Source organism: Mesocricetus auratus, unplaced genomic scaffold (genome assembly GCF_017639785.1).
Source record: "Mesocricetus auratus isolate SY011 unplaced genomic scaffold, BCM_Maur_2.0 Super-Scaffold_100038, whole genome shotgun sequence".
Classification (NCBI taxonomy): Eukaryota; Metazoa; Chordata; class Mammalia; order Rodentia; family Cricetidae; genus Mesocricetus; species Mesocricetus auratus.
The window spans coordinates 7,744,693-7,771,618 of record NW_024429216.1 but is presented as its reverse complement, the minus strand read 5'-3'; the positions used below and the strand labels follow the sequence as shown (position 1 = coordinate 7,771,618).

The window sequence follows — 26,926 nt, the reverse complement described above, 5'->3', positions numbered from 1 at the left end:
GCGGCTGCCGGGGCTAGAGCGGTCATGGTGGGCGGGTCAGTCAGATCCGGTATCCAGGGCAGGACTTCCGGGGCGGGGGGCCCCGGCAGAGGGAGGAGTGGCTGACAGTTGGCGCGATCCGGAGGGCGGACGAGCGGCTCGCCGGGGGTGCGGGCCCGCCGGGCCAGGTGAGGTGCGGGCCCGGGTGGCGGGGCCGGGTCGGAGGAGGCTGGGGAAGGGGATGCGGAGTGCCCAAGGGTCTGGAGTCCCCGTGCGGGCCACAGTGTACGGCCAGATAAAGCGGCTTCTTTTTCCGAGCCTCAGTTTCCTCCTCTGTGCAATGGGGGCCCGAAGCGGGCTGTAGCACCCCCTTGATGGGAGGTCAGCTCGTGCATGCCGCGGCTGCTCTCAGCACCCGCCTCGTTGCTCCTCTGTCCTTGTTGGCGCTGATGCTGGGGACCTGCGCGGGAGATAGCAAGGCTAGCAGGCCCGCGGCGTGGGTTCGAATCTCAGTCCCCCTGTGCAGCACTGGGCTCGTGTCTTTACCTCTCTGAGCCCTAGTTTCCTCGGCACAGTGACAGTCTCAGGCTCTTAGGTTCATGGTGCGTGTTCTGATGAATGTCTTTGGCGCGCCAAGGGCTCAGTGGATTGGGTCTGTAGCAACTGGGAGTTCCAAAAAAACGGGAGGGGGAGCCCAGAGAAAGCAAGAAAACAGCCTGCGCTTTGCCGAGTTTTGAAGTAGAGATCTGAAATAATGACGGATGCATGTTCCTGAGTTTTAAAGGAGGTTACACTGTTATCCTATTTGGGAAATTAACATTGCTTGCCAGTAAGCCGGGCAGTGGTGGCTCACGCCCTTAGTCCCAGCACTCGGGAGGCAGGGGCAGGCGGATCTCAGTGGGTTCGAGGCCAGCCTGGTCTACAGAGCGAGTTCCAGGACAGCCTGGACTGTTACACAGAGAAACCCTGTTTCGAAAATAGATAAATACACAAGTAAACAAATAAATGGTAGTTTTTATTGAATGTGTGTTAGGTCAGAGGACAACTTGGCCCGGTGGCCTTTCTCCCTGCCCCACAGGACATCTTTAAAGGTTTTTCCATCGTGGATGGACAGTGACCCCGTGCGTGCTTTTGTGTGGAGATCAGGCCCACTTTTGAGACTTAGCTCTCTCCACCGCGTGGGGTGGTGGGGGTGTAGGTTCGGGGAAGGAACTCATGTTGTGTGTTGGAGGCAGGCCTCACTATAAGATAACTTCTCTGGGACTCACCTCTCAGAGCCTTCGAACCAATCTTTTGTTGTTGTTGTTTTTGGTTTTTGCTTTTTTGAGACTGGGTCTCTCTGTATTGTTTTGGAGGCTGTCCTGGAACTCACCCTGTAGACCAGGCTGGCCTCGAACTCACAGAGATCCGCCTGCCTCTGCCTCCCGAGTGCTGGGATTAAAGGCAGGTGCCACCACCGCCCAGCTAGGAGACCTAGTTTTAACAAATGGGAACAAACCAAACCAGACAAGATGGTGTTAGGTGAAACTGAGCTAAACAGTGACTTTGCTGCCCTAGAGCATTCTGGTTTAGTGTTAACGGAGGCCTTCTAAGGAGAGGCTGCTTATGCCTGCTGTAAGGCAGTTTCTGGGTCTCCATTCATTGGCTGACCTGAGTTCTGGTCCCGGCCCTACTGCTAGCCTGCTGTGTTTTCTTGGGCTAACCCTTATTTCCTCCTTCCCTTCTTCCAGGCTCATCATGCAGAGCCGCTGAGATGTGCATATTCTCCGCCTGGCACAGAGCAAACACTCCTGAGGACCTGCTCCATGGGCTTCGGAAGCAGAGAGAGCTTGGTTTTGAATCTCAGAAAGGTCAGTTGCTACATGTGACACTTGGCAAGTGACTGTTCCTTGCTGAGTCAGGTGTGTTCTTTTTAATCAACAAGAATGGGACTAATGATAGTTTCCCCTGGGAGGCTGTTGCCAGGCATCTCTGTGGTGCTCTGACCTGGTGGCTGGTTGACATGTCCTGACTCTTGTGCTGTTCATTGGTGTCAAATCCAGAACTTGCTAAGGATGGCCTTGAACTTGTGATCCTCCTGCCTCTGCCTCCCAAGTGCTGGGATGCAGGTATGTGTACCTGGCATGTATGGTGCTGGGAATTGAGCCCAGAGCTTTGTGCATGCTAGAGGAGCAGGCTCCTAACTGAATCACACCTCTGCCTACCCACCTGCTTGAGGCTGGGTCTTGCTATGCAGCCCAGGCTAGCCCGGAGCATAATACGTAGCTTGGGCTGGCATCTGAAGCTCTTCAACCCCCTTTAAGCAATTGATCATCTAAGTGAAAAATTGTTTTCCATTTCTGTGGAGCCTCTTGGGGTCTGGTACCCTCCCCCACACCCATCCCTTCCCAGTTTGGTTCTTAGGCACTCCAGAGGAGCTTCTGGCTTAGGACACCAGACTCGGTGTCCGCTTTCCTGGGACACTCTTCCTCTAAAGAACCACACACTTACACCCCCTCCTCCAGCTGTCTACATGACACCTTTGCAGATCAGCATGTTTAAGTGGCTCCCACCCTTCCCCGGCCATCCATGCTTTCTCCACAACACTGCCTTTATAGCTGTTTTGTTTCTTGTCTGTCCCCTGGTCCTCTGCCCCCAACTGGGCTCATGGTTTTGTCCCCTCAGGATTCTTTTTTTTTTTGAGACAGGGTTTCTCTGTATTGTTTTGGAGACTGTCCCGGAACTCACTTTGTAGACCAGGCTGGTCTCGAACTCACAGAGATCCGCCTGCCTCTGCCTCCCGAGTACTGGGATTAAAGGCGTGCGCCACCAACGCCCGGCTTCCCCTCAGGATTCTTAAGCATCTCCCACATTAAGGGTTCTTGGGAAACCTGTTTATTTGTTTATTTTGCTGAGGACCAAACTATGTCAGGCCAAAAATTTGTTGCTGAGCTACATGCCAACTAAATCTTTGTTTTATATTTCATGCAGAGCCTTACATAGCCTAGGTTGGCCTCGAACTTTTGAACTTCCTGTCTGAGTCTTCTGGATGCTGGGATTTCAGACCCTCTGCCATGCCTGGTTTCTATCTTAATGTTTGAGAAAGACTCACATTGGATGTGGAGGCCAACTTTTTTAATCCCAGGATTGGGAGGTAGACACGGGAATCCCTGAGTTCAGGCCCAGCCTGGCCTCAGAGTAAGTTCCAGGACAGCCAGGACTATAAACATTCAAACAAAGGCCTCACTCTCAGGGCTGGAGAGATGGCTCAGAGGTTAAGGGCACTGACTGCCCTTCTCTAGGTCCTGAGGTCAATTCCCAGCAACCGCATGGTGGCTCACAACCATCTGTGATGAGATCTGGTGCCCTCTTCTGCCTGCAGGGATACATGCAGACAGAATACTGTGTACATAATAAATACATCTTTAAAAAGAAAGGCCTCGCTCTGTAGCCTCGACTGAATTGTGGGTAGCAGGTGCATGTGTGCCCACTGTGCCTGACTCTGTCAGGAGGTTTCCTGACAGCAATGAGCGGGCGGTGCTGTGTTCTAGGATTTGGGGCCATTCTTGCGGCGAGACCTGTCCCGGTGTGAGGGCTGGCTGGGAGCTGGACATCGGCCTTCTGTGCTGGTGCTTTTGTGTCGACTCGCCACAGCCAGGGCCATCAGTTGAGAAAGTTACCTCTTTAAGATTAGCTTGCCGGGCGTTGGTGGCGCACGCCTTTAATCCCAGCACTCGGGAGGCAGAGGCAGGCGGATCTCTGTGAGTTCCAGACCAGCCTGGACTAGCAAGCGAGTTCCAGGACAGCCTCCAAAACAATACAGAGAAACCCTGTCTCGAAAAACCAAAAAAAAAAAAAAAAAAAAAAAAAAGATTAGCTTGTAGGCAAGCCCGTGGGGGTGTTTTCTTCATTGGTGATTGATGTGGGTCAGCCCCGCCCACAGTGGGCGGGGCCATCCCTGGGCAGGTGGTCCAGGTGTTACAAGGGAGCAGGCTGAGCAAGCCATGGAGCAAGCCAGCAAGCAGCGCCCTCCATGGCCCCTGCGTCAGCTCCTGCCTCCAGGTTCCTGCCCTGAGTCCCTGTCCTGACTTCCTTCCAAGATGGGCTACAAGCTGTAAGATGGAATAAACCCTTTCCTCTCCAAGTTGCTGTTTGTCGTGCTGTTTTATTACAGTAATGGGAGCCCTAAGCAGGACACCATCTTTGAGCTCTTCCCAGGCAGCAGAGATAGATGTGTGGCAGCCCTGTCCCAGGCTGACGTCCGGCCAGCTGCTCCAGGCTATTCTTGGGTCCTGAGCCCCTAGTTCAGGAATGCTCCTCTGGCAGGCAGGCGGGCAACACCGGGAGGCCGAGGCTCTCTGTGGGCCGACGAATGGGCCCTCTCTCCCTTCTCTTTTCCAGGCTCCAGGAAGCAGGGTCAAGGCTGGGGAGACGATGGTCTCAGTGACGATGGGTGAGTCTGGTTTCCCTGCTGGGCCCCTGTGCCCACCTCCCCAGTCTGGGGTATGTTCTGAGTCTAGGGAGGGGGAGGGGCAGGGCTGGTGACAGGCAGGGGCAGCTGAGCTCCCCTGAGGTGGGGGCGGGGCTGGGGCCTGTGCTAGGCTGGCTGTTCTCTTCCTGAGTTGGGCCTGGAGCACTTGGTGAGGCCGTCCTGTGCCTGCTTCCTCTGGTCAGGAGAGCCTCGGTTGTGGGGTCTGAGATGGAGATGATAACCCTGCAGCCCAGACACAGGAGATTACCACATGTGGGATCCTGGGCGCAGTCCTCAGGGGATGTTAGGTGTGCTTGCTTCGAGACAGCCCCAGATTATCCCTCCCCTCTTTCCTGAGATACAGGCCCGCACTAACCCAGGCTAACCTGCCATTCCTGAGCCAAGGGCAGCCTTGACCTCTCCACCTTCCTGCCTCTACCTCCAGTGCTGGCCAGGGTCCCGGGCTCCACCACCAGCCTGGCTGGCTTGCTCGCTCCTTCTCTTGCTTTTTGTTTGTGGGGTGGGGAAGACGTCGTCTCCCCATGCGGCCCAGGCCACTTTCAGCCTTCCTGCCTTAAACTTGCAAGTGCTGGGTTACAGCTGTGTGCCACCACACCCAGATCCCCAGCTCTTCTTAAGCTGCCTGTTGGGGCTGTACAGGCACAGAGGTCACACGGTGGCTTAGGAAAATGTTGAAGGAAAATCCATAGCTGGACAGTGGTGGGACACCCCTTTAATCCTAGCTCTCACGAGGCAGAAACAGGTGTGTCTCTGAGTCTGAGGATAGCCTGGTCTACAGAGAGAGTTCCAGGACAGCCAGGGCTACATAGAGAAACCTTTCTTGGAGAAAAAAAAAAGGGGGGGGGGAGGAAAATCCATAGAATCAAAAGCAGCTGAAAGACAAACATTTAGCAGCACCCAAGCCTTGAGTTTACATAAACAAAACCATGCAGTATGTCATCATGATGTGTGTCTTTATGTAGCATGGTATTTGAAGTCACCCGTAGAGCTAAGCATAACTGCTGTCTTTCCTTTTTAATACCATGTAGCATGTCATGTGTTTGTTTACAGATGCCTTTGTCAAGGGATATTGCTTAGGGCTTAGAGAGATGCAGCTAAGTGGTAGCGCACTTGCCTAAGACTCCCCTGTAAGGACTTGGAGTACGGCTCAGCGATATGGTTTACTGAGGGTGGGAGGAGGGGGCTCAGAGCTACAGTAGAGCTTAACTAAGGCATGTTCCATCGGAAGCACCGCAAACAGGCAACGAAGGATATTATTTTGTTCTGGGATAGACATCTGCAGTGTATGTTCCTGACGATTTCTCCTGGGGATAGTGTAGTAACCTCATCTGGCTGATTCTGAGATACACTGTTATGTAATGTAACATTTCTGGGTAGGGTTAGCTACATCTTTTTTGATTTTGTTTGCTTTTGGAGACAGTGTCTCACTTTGTCATCTCTGCATCATTCACCCATCCCAGACTGGTCGCAAACCCGCAACTTCAGCCTCCTGGCCCAGCTATTTCTTAATGGCCACTGGTTTCTGACAGCTCAGTTGGTCACGTGTTTGCCTTGTCTCTATAATACATGGCATGATGGCGTGAACCTGATGCAGATTCTGCAACGCCTTGGACTCCAGGCTCTGTAGGTGGTGTACACATGTGAACCAGGACAGTAAGACGAGAGGATCAGGAGTTCAGGGTCGTTCTCAGGTACCTGCTGAGGTCAAAGCAAGCCTGAGATGCACGAGAGATACATGAGACACTGTCTTTTTTATTTTTTCATTTATTTGTTTGTTTGTTTTTGAGACAGGGTCTCACTATATAGCCTTGGCTGTCTTAGAACTTGATATGTAGACCAAGCTGCCCTTGAACTCACACAGAGAGATCCACCTGTCTCTGCCTCCTAAGGTGTGTGCCACCATGCCAGCTGAGACCCTGTCTTTAAAAACAAAAGTGAAAAAGGAGGAGCGTGCACAAGGCCTTGGGTTCCATCCCCATCACCACGTAAACCGAGTACGGTGGCAGCACACAACTACAGATCCACCTCTGGGGACGTGGAGGCAGGAGGATCAGGAGTTCAAGGTCATCCTCAGATACACAGTGAGTTTGAGGCCAGGCCTGGGCTCCACCAGACCTTGTCTTTAAAAAGCCATTTAAGGCTGTCTGGACTCAGGCCACCCATCCATCAAGTGACCTGATGACATGGGTGTGGTTAGTACGGAAACGTTAGTGTGCATTTCTTTTCATTTATTTATTTATGTTTTATGTCCACTGTTGTGAAGATGTCAGGTTCCCTGGAGTTGGAGATACAGACAGTTAGAGTTGCCACTCGGGTGCTGGGAATTGAAAGGTCCTCTGGAAGAGCAGCCCTTGCTGTTAACCGCTAAGCCGTCTCTCCAGCCCCTAGCATGGATTTCTTGACTTCTGCCCTGAGGGTCTAAGGCATCGTAGGTGTTGGGAATGGGACTGGCTCTGTGCCATGTGCCCAGGAAACACTTGGTAGATGAACAGCACTATCACAGATACAGACAGGAAACTGAGGCACTGAGCAGTGACTTGCCCAAAGTCCTGTGTGCGGGAAATGGCAGAGGCAGGATTGAACCAGCCAAGCTTCCTGATACGGGGTATGAACACGAGCCCCTCCCTGAGGCTCGGAGCTGTCGGCCAGGACACGGGGTGAGGCACCAGGGCGCGTGAAGCCGTGAGAGAACAGGGTTAAAGGATTGGGATCCTCTCAGCCCCCAGTTAGGGACTCAGTGCTGGCTGACTGACCGGTGGCCGGGGTCCTCTTCCCACGAGAGTTGAGCACTCACAGTGCAGGGCTGGCACGCACTGGCTCAGTTTGTGGAAGCCACTGCGGCTGCAGTGTTGCTATGATGGCTGTCCTGTCTAACCCCCAGCCACTTCCGAGTGGATCCAGTTCTTCAAGGAAGCCGGCATTCCTCCAGGCCCTGCTGTCAATTATGCCGTGATGTTTGTGGACAACCGGTGAGGAGGCTGACGGCAAAGGGTAAACTGGGCAGGAGGAGGTGGGAGCTTGCTGGGTGGGGCCTCATCACTGTCCCCCGTCTCCCCTGCCCCCCCCCGCAGGATCCAGAAGAGCATGCTGCTAGATCTCAATAAGGAAATCATGAACGAGCTGGGCGTGACTGTGGTGGGTGACATCATTGCCATCCTCAAGCATGCCAAGGTGGTACACCGCCAGGTAGGTGCTCTTCTGTGACTTCCTGGGCAAAGTGTGAGGCTGGAGAGGACTGTCACATGGCCAGCAGGAGGCCTGGCAGCAAAGGACGGTGCAGCGCTCGCAGGCAGGTTTGACTCTTTGCTGTGTGACACTGGGCATGTTGCTTGACTTCTCTGAGCCTTGTTTTCTCTGCTTTCCCAATGCAGTGAGGCAAACCTTAATTCTTGTGTTCTTTTTCCATTCTCTGTAGCTTTGGAGCCTGCCCTGCAACTAGCTCTTGTAGACCAGGCTGGTCTCGAACTCAGAGATCCTCCTGCCTCTGCTTCCCGAGTGCTGACATTAAAAGCGTGTGCCACCACCACCTGGCCTCTTTTCCCATTTTTCATATGTGTGTGATATACACACGGGCACATGGATTGTACATGTTCACATGTGTGCGTGTGCACACGGAGGCCCGAGGTTGATGCAGGGAATTATCCTCACTCACTCTTCCACCTCATTCGGTGAGGCTGCCAGATGCCCTGCCCCTTGCAGTAACTTCTAGAGACAGGTCTTCACTGGCCCTCATTCAGGACCCTGCAAGAGGACTTTCTCAAGCAGGAGGCATCAACTCAGTTGGAGAGTCAGTGAGAAAAACATTGTGTTTCTTCTGTAGTTTTTTTTTTTTTGTTTTGTTTTCTGTTTTTTTTTTTTTTTTTTTTTTTTTTACGAGACAGGGTTTCTCTGTATTGTTTTGGAGGCCGTCGGTCCAGCCCGGCTTCGAACTCACAGCGATCTGCCTGCCTCTGCCTCCCGAGTGCTGGGATTAAAGGTGTGCGCCACCACTGCCCGGCCTTTCTGTAGAATTTTCGATTGAGAATGAAATACATACTGGATGAATGTGTCTGAGAGGCGTGTGGACACATGTTTGGAGGTCAGAAGACAACTCTGGAAGTTGGCTCTCCGTCCACCACCCTGAGTCCCAAGGATTAACTGAGTTGTCAGGTGGCACCAAGCTGCTGGGCTGTCTATGTGGCCAGTCCAGGGCTGTGGCAGGCTTTCTCTTGGGTCACCAACCAGCTCCCAAATCATGCCACGGAGACTTGTTATTATTATGAGTGCTTGGCCTTGTCTTACACCTTAGTCCAACCTGTTCCTCTTCATCTACATCGTGCCTCAGGGTTTTTTTTTACCTTTCTTTCATTCTGTATGTCCTGCTCTATGTCTGTCTGTCTGTCAGGCCCCAGGCGTCTCTCTCTCTCTCTCTCTCTCTCTCTCTCTCTCTCTCTCTCTCTCTCTCTCTCTCTCTCTCTCTCTCTCTCTCTCTCTCTCTCTCTCTCCTCTCTCTCTCTCTCTCTCTCTGTCTCTGTCTCTCTCTCTCTCTCCCTCTCTCTGTCTCTCTATCTCTCTCTCCCTCTCTCTCTCTCTGTCTCTCTATCTCTCTCTCCCTCTCTCTCTCTCTCTCTGTCTCTCTCTCTCTCTCTGTGTCTCTGTCTCTCTGATTCCCCCTCCTACTTATTCTGTCTCCCACCAGCCCCGCCCATCATCCGTTGCCTAGTGATAACCGTTCAGCTCTTCATTAGACCAGTCAAGTGCCTTAGGCAGGCAGGTGAAACAGCAGCTGCACATCTTTAATAGATAAACAGATGCAGCAGAAACAAATGTGACTTTTTTCTTTTTTTTTTTTTTTTTTTTTTTTTTTGGTTTTTCGAGACAGGGTTTCTCTGTGTTGTTTTGGAGCCTGTCCTGGAACTCACTCGGTAGACCAGGCTGGTCTCGAACTCACAGTGATCCGCCTGCGTGACTTTTTTTCTTTTGAGACAACGTTTCTTTGTGTAATAGCCCTGGCTGTACTGGAACTCCCTATGTAGACCAGGCTGGCCTTGAACTCAAAGAGATCCACTTGCCTCTGCTCTCAAGTGCTGGGATTGAAGGTGTGCGCCATGGCCATCTTTGCCTAGTTAAACATTCCGCAACACAGGGTGCTTTCTGGTAGCCCAGAGCTGAGTAGAACTGGAAAGATGACTCAGGTTAAGAGTGCTCACTGCTCTTCCAGAGGACCCAAGTTCAGTTCCTAGAAATGTCAGGAAGCTCACAACTGCTTATAGCTTCAAGGGATCCCATACTGGTGGCCTCTGCAAACACCCTAATTTACGTACACTGTACACACACACACACACACACACACACAACTAAAATGGGTTAAAAAATAAAACAAACAACCCCAAAGCAGAACAGCTTTTTGTTTTGTTTTGTTTTTTTGTTTTGTTTTGGTTTTGAAGATAGGGGATAGGGTTTCTCTTTGTGGCCTTGTCTGTCCCAGAACTCCTCAATCTGTAGACCAGGCTGGCCTCGAACTCACATGGATCCGCCTGCCTCTTGAGTGCTGGGATTAGAGGTGTGCGCCGCCACTGCCGGGCCTACAGAACAGCTTTTCCGTTCTCTCGTAATTGTGTCCCAGCCTCCGGGGTGCTGCTCGGTGCAGTAGGTCCCCCGCTCTGGGCTAACCCACTATTTCTCATTTCCAGGACATGTGCAAAGCTGCCACCGAGTCAGTGCCCTGCAGCCCCAGCCCCGTCCAGAGTGAACCCCGCCGTGGCGCCTCTAGTGGTGAGTTGCGCCTGTTCAGTCTCTTCCTTCCTTGGGTCCTGTCGCTAAGGGACACATCTGGCCGTCTCATCCGCCTGGTAGTTTGCAGAGGTGGAAGCTGAACCATTGAAGCCCTCTGTCAGGGACCGTGTAAGCTAGGCAGGGAGTGAGTGTTTAAATAGCCCTTTCTCACTCTTACTAGTCATACTTGTTTAAATTATTGGTGTGTGTGTGTGCGTGCGTGTGTGCGTGCGTGTGCGCTCTCACAAGACCGAGTGAAAAAGTTAGAGGACATATTTGGGGATTGGTTCTTGCCTTCCACTGTGTAGATCTTGGTGCTCAAACTTGGGTCATCAGGCTGGACTGTAAGCACCTGTACCCTCTCCGAGTCATCTTTCTGTTCTCTCTCTCTCTCTCTCTCTCTCTCTCTCTCTCTCTCTCTCTCTCTCTCTCTCCCTCTCTCTCTTTCTCTCCCTCCCTTCTCTTTTTTAAACAAAGGTTTACATAGCCCAGGCTGGCCTCGAAGTCATTATCCCCCTGCCTTAGCATCTTGCTTCTGAGATCTGCGCATCTGATTTATTTCTTTTGGTGGTGCCGACGGGCGCCGGCTGACCATGCTCAGCCGTTTCACTCAGTTTCACCTCAGCCATATACCCTTACCTTGCCTATTCCTCTTTGTCCTAGTTTGCTTGGTTTTCTTGGGGGGCAAGGAGGCTCAATACAGGGCTTCTCTGTAGCCCTGGCTGTTCTGGAACTCGCTTATTCTGTAGACCAGGCTGGCCTTAAACTCACAGAGATCCACCTGCCTCTGTCTCCCGAGTGCTGGGATTCAATGCGTGCGCCACCACTGCCCGGCCTAGTGATGAAGCATGACTAAAAGCTCAGCTCACGAGTCCTGGTCAGGACATCAAGGCAGAGGCCAGGGACAAATGCTGCTCTTTGGGTTGCTCTCCAGACTTGCATACAGCTAACCTTCTCTTTGCTCTTTTTCCTTGAAGTAGAGTCTCACTCTGTAGCCCTGATTGGTCTTGAACTCACAGAGATCTGTCTGTCTCTGCCTTCTGAGTACTGGGGTTAATAGACATTGTTCCAGCACACCTATCCAGGTATCCTTCTTACCCTCTCAGGACCAACCCCCTGCCAAGAATGACACTGCCTACAGTGGCATAGGTTCTCCCACAGCCGTTATCAATCAGGAAGTATCCCACAGAACTGTCTACAGGCCAGTGTGATGGAGGCATGCTTTGACCTCCTCCCTGAGGCCTCTAGCTTGTGTGGAGTTGACAAAAAACTAACCATACTTTTAAAAACCTGTATTCATCATTTAATCTGTTTATTCTGTGTGTGTGTCCAAGAGTACTCATGCGCCCTGGCACAGGTGCTTAAATGACCCCTCTTGCTCTCCACTTCCGGCATGTGGGTTCCCCGAATTGCTGCCTTCGTTCACTGGGCTGTCTGAGCAAATGTCCCCCAGGAGTTCCCCTCAAAGGACACCTTGTTTACTGTTTGCTCTCGAGTCGTTTGCTGAGCTCCAAGCCAGCAGCGCCGTGACTCAGTCCAGAATGAAGCTTGTAAGCCACACACATTTTCCATGAAGCCCGCCGTGGCCTTCCACACGGTGTGCTGTCACGTGGCACCTGAGCAGTATGTGCTTGGTGTCATTTCAAAGCTGCACGTCCTCAAGCACAGGCAGGAAAAGAGCCCAGGTTTTACATTCCTAGCAGCTAACAGACCGTGGAAAGACCCTTTCGGGGACTGCTGCCAGAAGGCGCAGGGTCGTTTGACATAGGCTGGGTGACGCTGCAACTCTGGGCAGCTGCGGAAGCCCCCATGCATCCATGCAGATGCAGGCTTAGGTGAGTAGATGTGTCTGCACACAGACTCCCGAAGACCTGGGCCGCAAACAGCGTGAGACCTGTTTTAAAGACACGTAGGCCGGCCATGACTCAGCTGGCAGAGTGCTCGGGGCGGACATGAGGCCTTGGACTCAGTCCTCAGCCCCAGACAACCCAGGTGCCTGAGACATGGTAGCAGGAGGATTAGAAGTTTAAAGCTGGGGTTGGAGAGACAGCTCGATGGTTGAGAACACCCGCTGCTCTCCCGGAGGACCCGAGCTCCATTTCTAGCGTCCACATCAGGTAGTTCACAAATGCCTGTAACTCCAGCACCAGGGGATCCGATGCCTTCTTCAGGCCTCCAAAGGAACCTGTACACATAGGGCTTATACACATATACACACCTAAATAAAAATACATAAATTTAAAAAGGAAAAAAGAAGTTCAAGGTAATGAGTTTGAAGCCAGCCAGGATATGTGAGATCCTATCTCAGGAAAGAAAGGAAAGGAAAAAAAGGTGGGGTGCTGGTAACTTTGCTCAGCAGGCAAAGGCTCTTGCTATGCAATCCTGGCAACCTGAGTTGTCTAGAACCCGTGAAAGTTGAAAGAAAAGAACTGATTGAAACTTGTCCTCTGACCTCTGTATGTGCACTGTGGCGCTTGAGTCCCGACTCCCATCTCGTCCCCTGTGGAAATTATCAAGCGGCACACCTTTAATCCCAGCACTCAGGAGGCAGAGGCAGGGGGATCTCAGAGTTTGAGGAGTTTGACCCCAGCGTGTGGAGGCTGCTCCTATGACTTTTAGGTCATCTTGGTCTGTATAGAGAGGTCAAGGCCAGATCCTCTTTCAAGACAAGAAGAGATGTATATCTCACAAAAGTAAGTGGTCAGGGAGATGGCATGCAAGGGGAAGTGCTGGCCAGGGAAGGGTGAGGATCTGAGTTTGCATCCTCAGCACTCATGTAAAGATGGACGCTGTGGTGCACGTCTGTAATCCCAGGTGGGATGGGAGGTGGAGATAGGAGAGTCCTGGGATGCTCACATGTATGACAGAATTACACACATGAATAGACAGACACTCAGATAAGCAGTCAGACATTTACTTCTCACAGATAAACACACAGATAAACAATCAGACATTTACTTCTCACAGATAAATAAACACAAAGATAAACAGCCATAGACATCTACTTCTCACAGATAAACAGTCATAGACATTTACTTCTCACCGTTTTATGGGCTGGCTGGTCACTGTCCTCAGATCCATCTCAGCAGGTCTCTGGTTCCATGACCTCTAGGTTGAAGGATGGCTTCGTTTACACATCCAGTTACTGACTCCGTGTCAGCTGGAGTAGTAGAAGTGACTTGGTGTCTTCTGTCATGCAGCAGGCTAGCCTAGGCATGTTCTGACAGCGGAAGTGAGTCACAGGGCTCCTAAAAACAGCCTTAGAAGCAGCCCCAGCCCTGGGGCCTCTGGAGTCTCCATTTTTGTAACATCTGCTCTCATACCATTGGACAAAGCAAAGTCAGTGCTGGCAGGACACACCCAAAGGTGTTGACACAGCGAGGTTATAGGAATGAGGCTCTAGAATGTGTGCTTAGCCCGGGAGGCCCTGTGTTCTAGCCTCAGCACTAACTCATTAGAGGCTCTGCTGATAGCAGTCGGTATAAGAAAGCCGATAGCATCCTCCAAAGGAAGAGACAAGCGAGCTGTCCTTCCTCCCCTTTCCCACCCATCATCTCCTTTCAGGGCACCCACAGCCCTGGCCGCCAGTAGCATAGATGAATTCTGCCAGTCTTTTTTTTTTTTTTTTTTTTTTTTTTTTTTGGTTTTTGGAGACAGGGTTTCTCTGTGGCTTTGGAGGCTGTCCTGGAACTCGCTCTGTAGACCAGGCTGGTCTCGAACTCACAGAGATCCGCCTGCCTCTGCCTCTCGAGTTCTGGGATTAAAGGCGTGCGCCACCAACGCCCGGCCTGCCAGTCTTTCAATTGCCTGTTGATAACATTTTCATACCCTTCTGGATGCCTTTTTCTTCTGTCTCTCTCTCTACCTCTCTCCCTCCTTCTTTCCCTCTCTCCCTCCCAAGACAAGGTCTCACTATATAGATGTAGCCCTGACTGGCTTGGAATGCATGTAGACTAAGCTAGCCCTGAATTTACAGATCCACCTGCCTCTGCCTCCGAGTTCTGGCATTAAAGGTGTGTCCCATCATGACTGGCCTAAATGCCTTTTATAACTTCAAGTAACTGAGAAATGAAACCAAAGTTGTGCGTGGTAGCTTATATGTATAATCCCAACACTCAGGAAGCTGAAGCAGGAGGATTGCTGTGAATTAACCACCCTGGGTTACAATGTGAGTTCCAAGTCAGTCTAGAGTGAGCCAAAGTCTTTTTTTTTTTTTTTTTTTTTTTTTTTGGTTTTTTGAGACAGGGTTTCTCTGTGGCTTTGGAGGCTGTCCTGGAACTAGCTCTTGTAGACCAGGCTGACCTCGAACTCACAGAGATCCGCCTGCCTCTGCCTCCCGAGTGCTGGGATTAAAGGCGTGCGCCACCAACACCCGGCCGAGCCAAAGTCTTTAAAAAGAAAATATTGTCATAGCCGGGCGTTGGTGGCGCACACTTTTAATCCCAGCACTCGGAAGGCAGAGGCAGGCGGATCTCTGTGAGTTCGAGGTCAGCCTGGTCTGCAGAGAGAGTTCCAGGACAGGCTCCAAAGCCACAGAGAAACCCTGTCTCGAAAAACAAAAAAAGAAACTATTGTCAAGCAATGAGGACTGTGGGACAAAGTGGTGCCATGGGTCGGTGTAGCAGAAGTAAAAGGACTCTGGTGTGGGTGTTAGAGGAGCTGGACATGGAAGCTGGCTCCTGGAAATACGAAGCCGCCATCCTTGTCCTTGATCATACCTTACATCACGAGGATGGAGCAGCCACCGGGGACAGCAGCTGCTGCTTCCTGATTGAGTCCAGTGCTTTCCCTCGACACCCTGGCCCCAGCACCTAGACTGTTCTAGAATCCTCCTCACTTCCCTTTCCCAGTCCCTTCTCCAGGGCATCCCCAGTGTGACTGGACTCAATTCCTTCCTCCCACAGCCGCTTCTCGAATGATCACCAACAGCCTGAACCATGACTCTCCACCCCACACTCCCCCAAGGCGGTCAGACACCAGCACCTCCAAGATCTCCGTCACTGTGTCCAACAGGATGGCAGCGAAGAGTGCCAAGGCAGCCGGTGAGGGCTCTTGGGCAGCTGTTGGGCAGAGCTGGCTGCAGGGGAATATGGGTGAGCAGAAGGGGTGTGTGCGTGCGTGTGAGTGTGCGTGTGTGTGATGGGGGGTCTGCCGCTAAATGTGACAAGGCGCTTCAGAGAGCACCCAAAGGTCACTGACCTTTGTGAACTTGAGTCTGAGAACTTCACTTTTGTTTCTTTTTCTTAAATTATATTTATGCTTTTATTTTACATCCCGACCAAAGTTTCCCCTCCCTTCCTCCTCCCATTTCCTCTCCTCTGCGTCCCCATCCACTCCTCCTGTGTTTCTGTTCAGGGGCAGGGCTCCCATGGGTGTCAACAGAGCGTGGCATGTCAAGTTTCAGTTATGACTAAGCTCCTCCCCTTGTATTAAGGCTGGGCTAGGCAACTTGGTATGAGGAATTGGTTCCCAAAAGCCAGCCAACACGTTAGGGACAGCCCCTGCTCCCACTGCTAGGAGTCGCACAAGTAGACTTTTATTTGTTTGTTTGTTTTAAATTATGTGTATGTATGTGCTTGTGTATACAGGTGTCCGTGGGGGCCAGAGGAGTGGTTTCCCTGAGCTGAAGTTATAGGTCGTTATGAGCTGTCTGATGCGGGTGCTGGGAACTGAACTTGGGTCTCTGCAAAAGCAGTACTTGATCTTAAGCACTGAGCCGTCTCTAGCTCCATGTTACTGTTCAAGAAGGATAGTGATGTCTTGGTTTCGAGGACAGTGAGCAGTTCTCTAAGACAGACTGGAGACCTGGCTGTTCCCCTTCTCCTCGGTAACGAGGCTGACCTTGAGACTGTTATGTAGCCGGGATGACACTGACCTGCCCCTGCCTACCGTGACTATTGAGCTCCCAGGCATGGACCACCACCCCTGTTTGTGCAGTGCTAGGGAGAGCGAACCCAGGCCTGCCGTCTGCCAGCTTTTGCCTGTGGCCTTAAGCCTGCAGCATGCTTCCTGCTTGGGTTTTCTGACTACCCTCTGTCCCGGGCTTCGATCTGGGAGTGGGGCTCAGCCTTTGGCCTCTCCTGCTCTCTGCTGTGTTCTCACACCTTTGCTGGACCCGTTCCTAGTGCGTGTGTGTGTGGGTGTGTGGGTGTGCGTGTGTGCGTGTGTAAAAGCACCTTCAACCCGAAGGTAGACTTAGTTGCGAGGAGTAGTGTAGTGACTCACACCTACAGTACCAGCACTTGGGAGGCTGAGAGGGAGGAGACCTCTATGAGTTTGCACCCAGGCTGCTCTGCAAGCTTGAGTCCTTGTCTCATAAAAAGAAAACAGATTCTGGGACTAGACAGGAGCTAAGTGGTACAGTACTTGCTTAGCATGCACAAAAATCATTCCAAATTCACGTTTGGTTCGGTCTATCTAGAGAGTTGCAGGCTAGCTAGAGTCACAGCAAACCAAAAAGGAAAACCAGAAAGGTAAAAGTAGCTAACAAAGCACTGAAACAATGACAAGTCTGCCTCCTGACACCATGAAGGGAATTCTTATATTTTTGGTTGTGAGCCTAGCCTTTAACAGCTGAGCCATCTCTCCAGCCCGTAGGGAATTCTTTTCTGTGGTTGAAGTGTAGCGTAGGTGTGATAGAGCGTGCTGGAGTGGAGAGGCTGAGGCAGGGGGATTACAAGTTCCAGACCAGCTTGGGCTACATAGTGAGACACTGGGTTAGCAACAGAAAAGAAGTATAACGTAGGGTTGGTGGCACAGCTCAGTGAGTGGACACTTTGATCATGCCCGATGACCATAGTTCCATCCCTGGTGCCCACCCAGTAAGGAAGAGAGCCATGTGTGTGCACACACACGTCATAAATATATAGAGTGTAGGTTTTCCTTATTTTGTGTGTATCCATGTTTTGTCTGCATGCATGTCTGGGCATCACATGGATGCCTAGTGCCGACAGAGACCACAAGGACATCTGGTCCCTGGAACTGGAATTACAGGTGGTTGTGAGGTGCCTTGGCGGGGGGGTGGGAACTGAACCCAGGTCCTCTGGAAGAACAGCCAGTGCTCTTTAACTACTGAGCCACCTCTCCAGCCCTGACGCATATATTTTAAAGTATAATTAATTCTGCATAATGCCTAAACAGTAAATGTGGACCTCGGTTTCTTGTTAAAAACGGAAAGCAGAAAGGAATGGTCAGAAGGCACAAGAACACACAGTCCTGAAGGCAGCCCCATACGACCTGAGGTCTCCACACTCCAGGGCCACAGTCTGGGAGGTCACTGCTTGCAGATCCCAAGCACGTCTGCGGGTTAGTCACACCAGATGACTAAGGTCCTCAGTTGTTCAGTCTGGTGCCGGGCAGCTGTGCACATGAACGGTCCAGTCACTCAAGTAACCCAGCGAAAGACACCGTGCGCAGCTGGGCATTGTGCACGCCCATAAGCCCAGCCCTCCAGGGGTTAACGCATCGAGATTGAGAGTTGAGGCCAGCCTGGGCTACATAGTAGACCTTGTCTCCAAAGAGAGAGAACAGAGAAAGGTTGTATGCCCATAGCTAGGTGCACCCCCTCCACCACCTCAGAAGCTTCATCCCTGAAGGAGCTGACCCATGTCTCCTTACCAGCTCTGGCTCGCAGGGAGGAGGAGAGCCTGATTGTTCCTGCCAAGCGGCGACGGGTCACAGCCGAGATGGAGGGAAAGTACATCATCCACATGCCCAAGGGGACCACGCCCCGCACCCGCAAGATCCTGGAGCAGCAGGCAGCAAAAGGTACAGGCTGTGTGGCTTGCAGACGGAGGTCTCCTGCCCAGTAGGTGGGGGGCTCAGCGGGGAGCAGCTAACAGCATTTGGCTAAGCGGACAGCGACCATAGGAGAAGGGACTCCCTCACCTCTGCGCTGTCATCCTGCAGTTCATGAAGCTGGGCTCCTCATGTCTTGTCCCTGGAGGGCAGGGACAAAGAGCCAGTTATGGCTGGCCTGGGATGGCCAGTGACCATACCTGACTGAGAGTAGGCCTGCAGTGACACCAGTACTGCCTGACAAAGCAAGCGCTCACCCCAGCCCGGTGAGGGTGGTGTCTCCATGGCAGTGGTGTCTTAGACAGTTCTGCTGGCTCTCCCAGAAGAACTCTGAGATGGTGCCCATTCCCTCTGTGAGCAGCGTGAATGGACCTGTGTGTGTCACTGTGGATATGTCCCTACAAAGCCTGTACTTCTTCCTTCAGTTCCTTTTTTTCCAGACAAGGTTTCTCTGTGTAGCCCTGGCTGTCCTGGAACTCACTCTGTAGACCAGGCTGGTCTCCAACTCACAGAGATCCGCCTGCCTCTGCCTCTGCCTCTGCCTTTGCCTACCGAGTGCTGGGATTAAAGGCATGTGCCACCATGACGGATCTGGTGGCTTCTTTTTTTTTTTTTTTTTTTGGTTTTTTCGAGACAGGGTTTCTCTGTGGCTTTGGAGACTGTCCTGGAACTAGCTCTTGTAGACCAGGCTGGTCTTGAACTCACAAAGACCCGCCTGTCTCTGCCTCCCGAGTGCTGGGATTAAAGGCGTGCGCCACCAACGCCTGGCTTTGGTGGCTCATTTTTAATGGTTGTTTGTTTCCCAGTATTTTGGGCTGTGACTATATTGGTGGAGATGCAATGGACCTTGAGAACTCTTTACCCAAAAGCTGGGTGTGGTAGCACCCCGCTGTAATTCTACCATTTGGGAGGTGTAGGCAGGAGAATCAGGAGTTCAGGGCCAGCCTCAGGTACATAGTGAGTTAGCCAAGGCTACATGAGTCCAGGCTTAAAGAAGAAGCTTTCCCGTTCATATCCACTTGTGCAGAGGTGCAATGGATCTCAGGTATCAATTTTCATTGATGGTTTCGGTTAGGGTCACTATTGCTGTGACAAAGCACCATGATCAAAACCATGTCGGGGAGGAAACGGTTTATTTGGCTTACACTTCCACATCAGTGGAGGAAGTCAGGACAGGAACTCAAGCAGGGCAGGATCCTGGAGGCGGCTGGTGCAGAGGCCGTGGAGGGGAGCTGCTTACTTGCTTGCTCCCATGGTTTCCTCAGTCTGCTCACCAGCCTGGTGGTGGTCCCTACCCCATTGATCACGAATTAAGAAAATGCCCTACAGGCTTGCCTATAGCTGGTCCTATGGAGGTAATTTACTAATTCAAGTTCTATTCTCTTAGGTGACTTTAGCTTGTGTCAAGTTGACATAAAACTAGCCAGCTTGGGCCGGGCATTGGCACACGCCTTTAATCCCAGCACTCGGGAGGCAGAGGCAGGTGGATCTCTGTGAGTTCGAGGCCAGCCTGGTCTACAGAGCGAGCTCCAGGACAGCCTCCAAAACAATACAGAGAAACCCTGTCTCGAAAAACCAAAAACAAAGCAAAACTAGCCAGCACATTGATATTTCCCAGATTTGACTCTTGTCATGAGTTTGTGTGGAGGTCAACATAAGCCACGGGTGGGTGTAGCCAAGCATGGCGCCTCCCTACTAGGTCATGCCACCTTGTCACGTGCTCTGTGGTCAGCCTAGACATGGTCCCCAGGGGCCTCGAGGCGGGCGTTGCTTCATGGCGCCATTTCTGTGCCAGGTCTCCATAGAACGTCCGTGTTCGACCGCCTCGGTGCTGAGACCAAAGCGGACACGACGACGGGGACGAAGGTGAGTGTGGCGTTGCCCAGCTCCCAAACAGGTCACACATGGAGGCTTATTCTTAGTCATGAACGCCCGGCCTGAGCTTGGCTTGTTTCCTGCCAGCTTTTCTCTTTGCCTTTTTATCTTTTTTTTTTTTAAATATTTATTTATTTATTATGTATACAGTGTCCCTCCTGCATGTAGGCCTGCAGGCCAGAAGAGGGCACCAGATCTCATTACAGATGGTTTCGAGCCACCATGTGGGAATTGAACTCAAAACCTCTGTATCTTTCTTATTTCTGTATATATTACTTTCCTTCTTCCTCTGTGGCTGGCTGGCTGCCCCTGAAGTCCTCTCCTTGTTCTCTTGTTCTTCCTCGATCTTCGTTTCCCGTTCGTCCTCTCTGCCTGCCAGCCCCGCCTATCCTTGCCCCTTCCTGGCTGTTGGCCGTTTAGCTCTGTTAGACCACCAGGTGTTTCCGACAGGCACAGTAACACAGCTTCACAGAGTTAAACAAGTGCAGCAGAAGCAAAAGTCGCACGCCCTAAAGTAATGTCCTCACAGTGTGGCGTCTGAAGTGAAGTAATGTCCCCACAGTGTGGCGTCTGAAGTAATGTCCCCACAGTGTGGCGTCTGAAGTAATGTCCCCACAGTGTGGCATCTGAAGTAATGTCCCCACAGTGTGGCGTCTGAAGTAATGTCCCCACAGTGTGGCGTCTGAAGTAATGTCCTCACAGTGTGGCGTCTGAAGTGAAGTAATGTCCTCACAGTGTGACGTCTGAAGTGAAGTAATGTCCTCACAGTGTGACATCTGAAGTGAAGTAATGTCCCCACAGTGTGGCGTCTGAAGTAATGTCCCCACAGTGTGGCGTCTGAAGTAATGTCCCCACAGTGTGGCGTCTGAAGTAATGTCCCCACAGTGTGGCGTCTGAAGTAATGTCCTCACAGTGTGGCGTCTGAAGTGAAGTAATGTCCTCACAGTGTGACGTCTGAAGTGAAGTAATGTCCTCACAGTGTGACATCTGAAGTGAAGTAATGTCCCCACAGTGTGGCGTCTGAAGTAATGTCCCCACAGTGTGGCGTCTGAAGTGAAGTAATGTCCTCACAGTGTGGCGTCTGAAGTAATGTTCCCACAGTGTGGCGTCTGAAGTAATGTCCCCACAGTGTGGCGTCTGGCCCTCTCAGTGTGCCCTTGACACCACGCATCTGTGCTTCTGTGTCCCGGCTGCCGCACTCTCTTCCACCATTCAAACCTCTGTTTTCTCTGTGGCCATGCTGGATGACCTGTTTGCCCTTTGTGTCCCCAGCCGACCTGTAGCCCAGCCCCAGGCTGCTGGGTTTCTTTCTCCTACCCCAGGTCCCTCTAGTCTCAGTGTCTGCTACCATAGCAACTCCTGCCCGAGCCTCAGCTCTTCAGCTCAGGGCGCCTGCCATCTGCTGCCAGTCAGCCAATGCAGTCCAAGTTGGATGACCCCACCTGTTCTCATCCCTGCCCCCTCTGCCGTATGCGTGGATAGCATCCCGTACCGCTGCCATTAGTCCTGGAAGCCCTGTCCCCGCAGGCCACACGAAGAGGAAGTTTTTCTGTTTTGCTTTTTTGTGAGTCTCATATAGCTCAGGGTGAACTGACAACTGTGTGGCCAAGGATGACTTTGAACCCCTGACCCTCCTGCCTCCATGTGACAGGCATGACTGCCACAATAGATGTTCGGAGTTAGGGTTTGTTTTGAGTCAGTCTGTCCTGTAGCCCAGGCGGGCCTAGAACTCATGATCCTTCTCCTTCAACTGCAGGAGTGCTGAGATCACAGACTTGCACCTGTGCTTCCCAGGGTTTGCTTTTTAAATTGTGTCCACAGCGAAACCTGTTCTTACTGCTGTAACGAGCAGTTCCCTAGACCCCTAGCTTAGAGTACCCTAGAGCTCTCTCTGGCTGGCTGGCTGGCCTTGTCATTTTAGCCGTTCCTGAATCTGTATGGTGCCAGTGCTTAGGGCAGCTGTGGTTGTCAGCCAGGGGCTGGGGCGCGGTGCCTGACAAGCACGCCTTGAGTGTCGCCTGCACTGTAGCTTCCTCTGAGTCCCACGCTGACCAGGAGATGGCCACCTGCCCTGTCTGCCACCTCCCAGGACCTTACGTCATGTGAGGCTTTAGTGAGTGGAGTGCCCAGAAGTATGACGACTGTCACTTCTGCCTCAGGAACCGAGGCGCTCCCTCAACACTGTTCATCCTAGTCTGAGGTTCCTTAACTGTCTGCTAAGTGAGTGACCGTGAAGGAGCTGAGGTGCCCTTCAGTGGTAGAGCAGCTCCCAGCCATGTGTGACGTCGGGTGCTATCTGTGGCACCGTGTGACACTGTGCAAAGCTAGGAAGACCTGGCCAGTCTCCCGTGCTCGCCCTACCTTTGGTGGACGCTCACAGTCCCCATCTTTATTAGCGCCGCTGTCATTCAGCTTCAAGGCTCCGGTGCCCTGTGCCCTTTCCCAGGCTACCCTCCCTCGCCCCTCTGGACTCCCTCGCCTCTGGTCCCCTCCCAGAGTGCTCTCACCGTCACACGGAATGACACTGACCTGCCCGCTGACGTAGAGGCCAGCAGGGATCGGGCAGCGTGTTGAGTGACTAAATGACTAAATGTCTCTTCTCCGACTCCTGCAGCCTACTGGAGTTTTCAGCCGCTTAGGGGCCACCCCAGAGATGGATGAGGATCTGGCCTGGGACAGTGATAATGACAGCAGCAGTTCTGTCCTGCCGTATGCTGGAGTCCTGAAGAAGCTAGGAAGGGGCCCCGCCAAGGCCAGTCCCCAGCCAGCACTGACTGTCAAAGCCAAGGCCACAAGCTCTGCAACCACAACCGCTCCACGACTGCGGCGCCTGGCGCTCCCCTCCCGCCCGGGGCCAGAGAAGAAGCCGGAGTCCCTGCCCAAAGTCAGTGTCCTTCAGAGACTGGGCAAGGCTGCTGTTGTGTCTGAGGCCCAGGACAGCCAGGTCACAAGCACCAAGAGTAAGTCCTCAGCTGAGGTCAAGATGGCCATTAGGAGGACTCTGGTGGGACCCCGGGGGAGCAGCTCCATCGAGAGCCTTGGTGCCCAAATGGACCACGCAGGCACTGTGAGCGTGTTCAAAAGACTGGGCCGAAGGACCACCTAGCCGCCTGCACTCAGGGTGGGGTGCAGCATGCCACGCAGGCGGGTTCCTGCTTCCGTCCCTTCTAGCCTATGTTGAGGGCTCAGCCGCCCTCCGCAGCTCTAGATGACACAGGGCTTGGTTATCTCCAGCATTCCTGCTGCTTCCAAGCCCTCAGGCATCCAGGCATTTCCCCTGGGCTTCCATGTTCCTGTGGCCAGCCCTTGCCTGCTCCGGGACTCTCCCTCATGTCCTCTGTCCTCTGAGCATTAATGGTGGCCTTGGCAGATTCCCCCTTTTCTACCTCTCCCCAAAGCCAAGGGCCCTGCCCCTTCCATGCGGTCCACCCCCACCAGCAGCATCTGCTGCCTGTGTGCTCCCGTCCTGCCCCGCCCCACAAAGCTGTCACCTGGAGGCATTCCCTCGCCTCACCCTGTGACTTCCGGCTCTCTCCTACCCTCCCCTGCTGTGGTGCCTCTCCTCCTCTTCACTCTTTTCATTTCTCTTCTGTTTTCTGTCCCTGTGGCAAGGCCCGACCATCCGCTGCATCCTGCCTGACCCTCCTGCACCTCTGACCTCCCAGCGGCCCCCTCGTCGACGGTGGCGTCAACCCTGTAAAGACTGTTAGCCGCCTTCCGTTCCCAGGCTGCAGGGACCCTCCCCCCGATCCTGGCCTGCAGCTGGGCACCTCCGTCGCCCTGCCCTGAATGTCCTTTTCCTTGGTGGGTGGGGGCAGCAGACACTGGGGATGGAGGGGTGCTGGGAGAAGTAACGGCTGTTTTAATATATTTTTGTGACTTCCAAACTGTCCTTTTCCCTCCTTCAGCGGGAGTCACAGGTGTGTTCCTTACATCAACACAGTGTGGGGTAGGCAGTGGTGAAGAAGGAAGTCATGGTGACAGTCCATCCCCTCCCCCCAGCTGCAGTGCTCTGTCCCTGTGCCTCCCCCCAGCTGCAGTGCTCTGTCCCTGTGCCTCCCCCCAGCTGCAGTGCTCTGTCATTGTGGCTCTTCCTGTCTTTCACCTGGCACCATGCTGCCTATGGGGAGTTTGCTTTGATTTGGAGATAAGATCTAATTATGTAGCCCTGGCTTACCTGGAGCTTGCTGTGTAGACCAGGCTGGCCTCAAACTTTCAAGAGACCCACCTGCCTCTGCCTCCGGAGTGCTGGGATTAAAGGCTTTTTCTGCCATACCCAGCTGGCTTTCTTTCTTTTGTTTTTCTTCCTTTCTTTTTTCTTTGAAACCCAAGATGGCCCAAACTTGATATATAGTTGAGGAATGTGTCACTTAAAAAATTATTTTATGTGTATGAATATTTTGCCTCCATGTATGTATCAGGCACATGTGTGCCTAATGTTCATGGAGACCAGAAGACGATTTTGGATCCCTTGAGACTAAGTTAAGGATGTGTGAGCCCCTGTGTGGGCTCCGGGAACTAAATTTAAGTCCTCTGTAAGAGCAACAAGTGCTCTTAACCACTGAGGAGCCATCTCTTCTGCCCTACTTTGAGTTTCTAAGCCCCCCCCTTTTGTTTGTTTCTCTGTGTAGCCCTGACTATCCTGGAACTCACTCTGTAGACCAGGCTGGCCTCGAACTCACTGAGATCCACCTGCCTCTGCCTCCCGAGTGCTGGGATTAAAGATGTGAGCCACCACCACCTGGCTGAGTTTCTAATTCTCTAATCTCTCCCTTGAGACTTCTGACTCACGTCAGAAGTGAGATCATGTCTCTAAAAAAATAAAAAAACAAACAAAAAAGGAAAACAAGGGTCTGGGGAGATGACTCAGTGGTTAAGAGCACGGGCTGCTCCTCCAGAGAACCCAGGGTCCCAGCACCCGCACAGTAACTCCCAACCTTCGTACCTGTGCTTCCAGGGGCCCTGGTGCCCTTTTCTGGCTTCTGAGGACATCAGGCACACGCATGGCACATACACATTCATGCAGACAAAACACCCACACACGTAGACAAACAGACTTTTTTATATCACTGATTAAAAAATGAGGAGGAGTCAGGGAACTTTGTGTTTTTATATTCTTCTCTTGGATGGTGGTGACAAATGCCTTTCATCCCAGCACCTGGGGGTCAGGGGCAGGGAGCAGATCTCTTGAGTTCCAGAACAGCGACGGCTACACGGAGAAACCCTGTCTTGAAAAACCAAAAAGAATATTCTCTCATACATTACATGCAGACTGAAGTTTCCCCTCCTTCCACTCTTCCCATCTGCTCAACCCACCCCCGCTCTCCCTGAGATCCAGTCCTCTGTTTTCCTTCAAAAACAAGGACAGGCCTCCTAGGGATATTACCCGAACATGGTTTAACAAATTACAATAAGACAAACAAACCCTCGTGTCAAGGCTGGGCAAGGCAACCCAGCAGGAGGAAAAGGGTCCCAATCTAGGCAGAAGAGCCAGAGACACCCCCACTCCTACTGTTGGGAGCCCCACAGGAACACTAAGCCACACAACCATAACATGGACAGAGGACCCAGCGCAGACACACACAGGGTCTGTGTTGTCTCCAGTCTCTGTGAGCCCTATGGGTCCTGCTTACTTGATTCTGTGGGTGGTACTCTCCTGGTGTCCTCAACCCCTTGGCTCCTACAACCCTTCCTCCCCCTCTTTGGGGTTTCCCTGGCTCTGCCTCGGTTTGGCTGTGGGTCTCAGCATCTGCTCCCGTCAGCTGTTGGAGGAAGCCTCTCTGATGACAGTTGGGCTGGGTACCAATCTGTGAGTGTAGCAGAATGTCATTAGGAATCATTCATTTCATTGACTTTTTTTTTTTTTCCAATCCTGTTTGGTTCTATCCTGGTTTGCTGGACTGTCCTGCTTCTAGCCTGGGCCAGGTGTAGGCTCCAGAGGAAATGTTTCTGTTTTTCTTCTAATGCTGGGGATCCAATCTAGTGTCTCACACATGCTAATAATGCTAGCAAGTGTACCAGCTGTCTGTTTTAAAACATTTCCTTTTATAGTCCTTTTTTTATTTAAAATTTCTCCAAATGCATACTTTGATTTGTTTTTGTTTTTTAACATAATATTTTATTGAGTCTTTGGGAATTTTACAGTATGCACCCCAATTCTGCTCATTTCCCAGTCTTTCAATACCACCTCTTACCCAGGTAACCCCCTCCCTCCTTGTAATCTCCCAAAAGAAAATAAAAATTAGAAATGGGCAGTAGTACTGACGTCTTTGATCCCAGCACTGGGGAGGCAGAGGCATGAGGATTTCTGTGAGGCCCGCCTGGTCTACAGAGTGAGTTCTTGGACAGCCAGGGCTACACAGAGAGATCCTGTCTTGAAAAACAAACAAAAAAATTAGAAAAGAAAAAGCAACACAAGAAGTCCGTCTCACAGACCCCCGCTAGGCCGTGACTGCTCCTCTGTCAGCTGCCGCCCCCGGTGCCCGTCTCCTTCCCATCTCCGTCTGCCCCGCCACTTGTTCATCATAGGAGTGGCAGTCGAAGCTGGGGTGCATCAGGAAACATGCTTTGTTTTGTTTCACTCAGGCTGTCCTGGGTGGCTGAGGCTGACCTTGAAGCTGACCTTGAGACTGAGGCCTCCTCTGCCCTGCCCTCCACCTTCTAAGACTGAGCGCTGGCATTCCAGGATGGAGGCACCACTTCTCATTAAACGTTTTGATTTGGAGGTTGTGGGGTTTTATATTCATTATCCACCGCCACCTCTCTGGGTGAGGAAGTGTCAAGTCAAAGGATAACTTATGGAATGTGCTGGAGTCCGTCGTTTTCCTCCACTGTGGGTCCTAGGGGAGGGCCTTCACCCACTGAGTCATTTTTCTCACCATTTAAAAAAAGATTTTCTTATGTATATGCACAAGTTGGTGTGTGGGGTTGCTTATGTACACGAATGTCCTGTCTGCAGAGGCCAGAAGAGGGAATCAGTTCTCTTGGAGCTACAGTTACAGGCAGCAGTGAGTCACCTGATGCCGGTGCTGGGTCCTCTGCAAAAAACAG

At 52.1% G+C, this 26,926-nt stretch overlaps 1 protein-coding gene across 7 annotated transcripts; it reads left to right on the top strand.

Moving 5' to 3' along the window:
• Positions 1–12: 12 nt before the first annotated feature.
• On the top strand, positions 13–26,789 carry CUNH19orf47 (chromosome unknown C19orf47 homolog). Of its 7 annotated transcripts, none has more exons than XM_040734478.1 (11): positions 13–167; positions 1,710–1,829; positions 4,360–4,411; positions 7,332–7,419; positions 7,522–7,636; positions 10,123–10,204; positions 15,109–15,297; positions 17,825–17,971; positions 19,797–19,867; positions 22,491–22,836; positions 26,462–26,789. In XM_040734478.1, the coding sequence occupies exons 2-11, from the start codon at positions 1,785–1,787 to the stop codon at positions 26,668–26,670; spliced, it is 1,344 nt and encodes a 447-aa protein (XP_040590412.1). In that variant the 5' UTR covers positions 13–167; positions 1,710–1,784; the 3' UTR covers positions 26,671–26,789. The 7 variants fall into 7 exon arrangements, with proteins under 7 accessions (XP_040590412.1, XP_040590413.1, XP_040590417.1 ...); XM_040734479.1 differs by having other exon boundaries at positions 16–167; positions 15,109–15,246; XM_040734483.1 differs by having other exon boundaries at positions 16–167; positions 15,109–15,246; positions 23,489–26,600.
• Positions 26,790–26,926: the final 137 nt, after the last annotated feature.

What these genes read in the sequence shown, in the direction of transcription:
- CUNH19orf47 (XM_040734478.1), top strand. Translation starts at nt 1,785, where the DNA reads ATGGGCTTCGGAAGCAGAGAGAGCTTGGTTTTGAATCTCAGAAAG. An exon ending in TGGTTTTGAATCTCAGAAAG is followed by an intron (nt 1,830 to 4,359) that starts GTCAGTTGCTAC and finishes TCTCTTTTCCAG; the next exon opens with GCTCCAGGAAGCAGGGTCAA. An exon ending in CCGCCGTGGCGCCTCTAGTG is followed by an intron (nt 10,205 to 15,108) that starts GTGAGTTGCGCC and finishes TTCCTCCCACAG; the next exon opens with CCGCTTCTCGAATGATCACC.